The sequence below is a fragment of the Rhagoletis pomonella genome, unplaced genomic scaffold (genome assembly GCF_013731165.1).
Source record: "Rhagoletis pomonella isolate Grant_MI unplaced genomic scaffold, Rhpom_1.0 Rhpom_scaffold_00038, whole genome shotgun sequence".
NCBI lineage: Eukaryota > Metazoa > Arthropoda > Insecta > Diptera > Tephritidae > Rhagoletis > Rhagoletis pomonella.
The window spans coordinates 387,818-389,351 of NW_023458592.1; the positions used below are offsets into that span (position 1 = coordinate 387,818).

Consider the following 1,534-nt stretch of genomic DNA (forward strand, 5'->3'; position numbering starts at 1 on the left):
GAAAGGTGGAAAACATATATTTAATACTAGCGCCGGGTATTTAATGTTCGGATCCGCCCGAACTTAGACTTTCTTACTTGTTTTTTTTAAATTTTCCTACCAAATTTATCTAATTTTCTAAATTTCGCTAGGGCACGTACCCAGCCGTGATCTAGAGTCGTACAAAAAAAAAAAAATTGGTATTTATGTTGTGAAGAATGAAATTCTTTACAACTTTGGAATTTCAATATGCTATGTATTTTTAACAGAAATTGTTAAAAAATGGCGAAACCCGTGACAATGTAAAATTTTTTCGCAATTTTTTCTAATTTTTTACAATAAAAAAATGCTATTTATAAAAAATCTTCTATATAAAAAATGTGGAACATAAAATATTTTTATTTAACCATCTTTTACAACAGATGCAAAATAAGCTTGCAAATGGCAAAAAACCCCAAAAAAGTTAAATCCAAGATGGCGGAATGTTTCCAAAGGAAATTTAGGGACAAGACTGTGGATCCATGATCTACGTGTCAAATAGAAGTAAACTGCATCAAAAAATTGCTGTTACAAATCTAATTTTATTGGGCTATTCAGAACCACACATTAATGCTGCTTTGGATTAGACGCCCCCACGTTTGGCTAGGCATTACCAAAAATTTCAACTTCAACTCATTTCATTATATTTAACTTCGCTGCCATTTCACTTTTTTCCAACTTACCTCTAACTCTCGACACGGATCGATTACTTGCAGCGACATATTGTCTAAATGATTTCCGGATATGTTGAGATAGCGCAGCTGCTTGAACGGCACCAACAGTCCAATTGGCAGCACTCCCATATCGGCCACAGATAGATGTGTCAGCTGCGGTATGACCTGCAAATGGTAGACAAAATTGGAGGTGAAATACAAACGATATACATAAGTGAGGATACATAGTTTGGTAATAAACATTTTCAAATCGGATTTGCTGAAGTAAGAAGGAAGGAAGATAAAGTTTTATATTTAAATATTAGTTTTTATCGACGAAAAACTTTATCTAAGTACGAAACGTTCATCTGCGTCAATGTGTGTACGCATGTACACATGTATGCATATTTTCGTCAGTCAGTCTGGCCAGAGCTTTTTTTATACCCGAGCGCACTTGTGCACAAGGGTATTATAACTTTGTTCACATAACGGTTGTTTGTAACAGGCAAAACGAATCGAGATAGATATAGACAAATGTATACATAAATGATCAGAATGAAAAGAGAAATCGATTAAGCGGTGACTGTCTGTCCGTCCGTCCGTCCGTCTGTGCACACGATAACTCGAGTAAAAATTTAGATATCTTAACGAAACTTGGTACGTGAACTTCTTTTGGGCGTGGGACGGATGGTATTGAAAATGGGCGAAATCGGATAATAACCACGCCTACCTCCCATATAACGGTAATTTTAAGAAATACGAAAACTGCGATATTTTAGTAACTACTGAAGATAATTCACTCAAAATTGATACTTACAATGAGTTTCAGACGGAAAACATGAATATTATAAATTTTTGGAAAA

At 34.8% G+C, this 1,534-nt stretch overlaps 1 protein-coding gene across 1 annotated transcript in view; it reads right to left on the bottom strand.

Annotated features, from left to right (window-relative positions):
* LOC118749740 overlaps window positions 1-858 on the bottom strand; it is a 54,588-nt gene extending 53,730 nt beyond the window's left edge. Inside the window, exon 1 of the mRNA XM_036484518.1 lies at window positions 702-858. Within this exon, the coding sequence (XP_036340411.1) occupies window positions 702-821 (120 nt within the window). The 5' untranslated portion in view covers window positions 822-858. The remainder of the gene's footprint in view (window positions 1-701) is intronic.
* Between the last annotated feature and the right edge of the window lie 676 nt (window positions 859-1,534).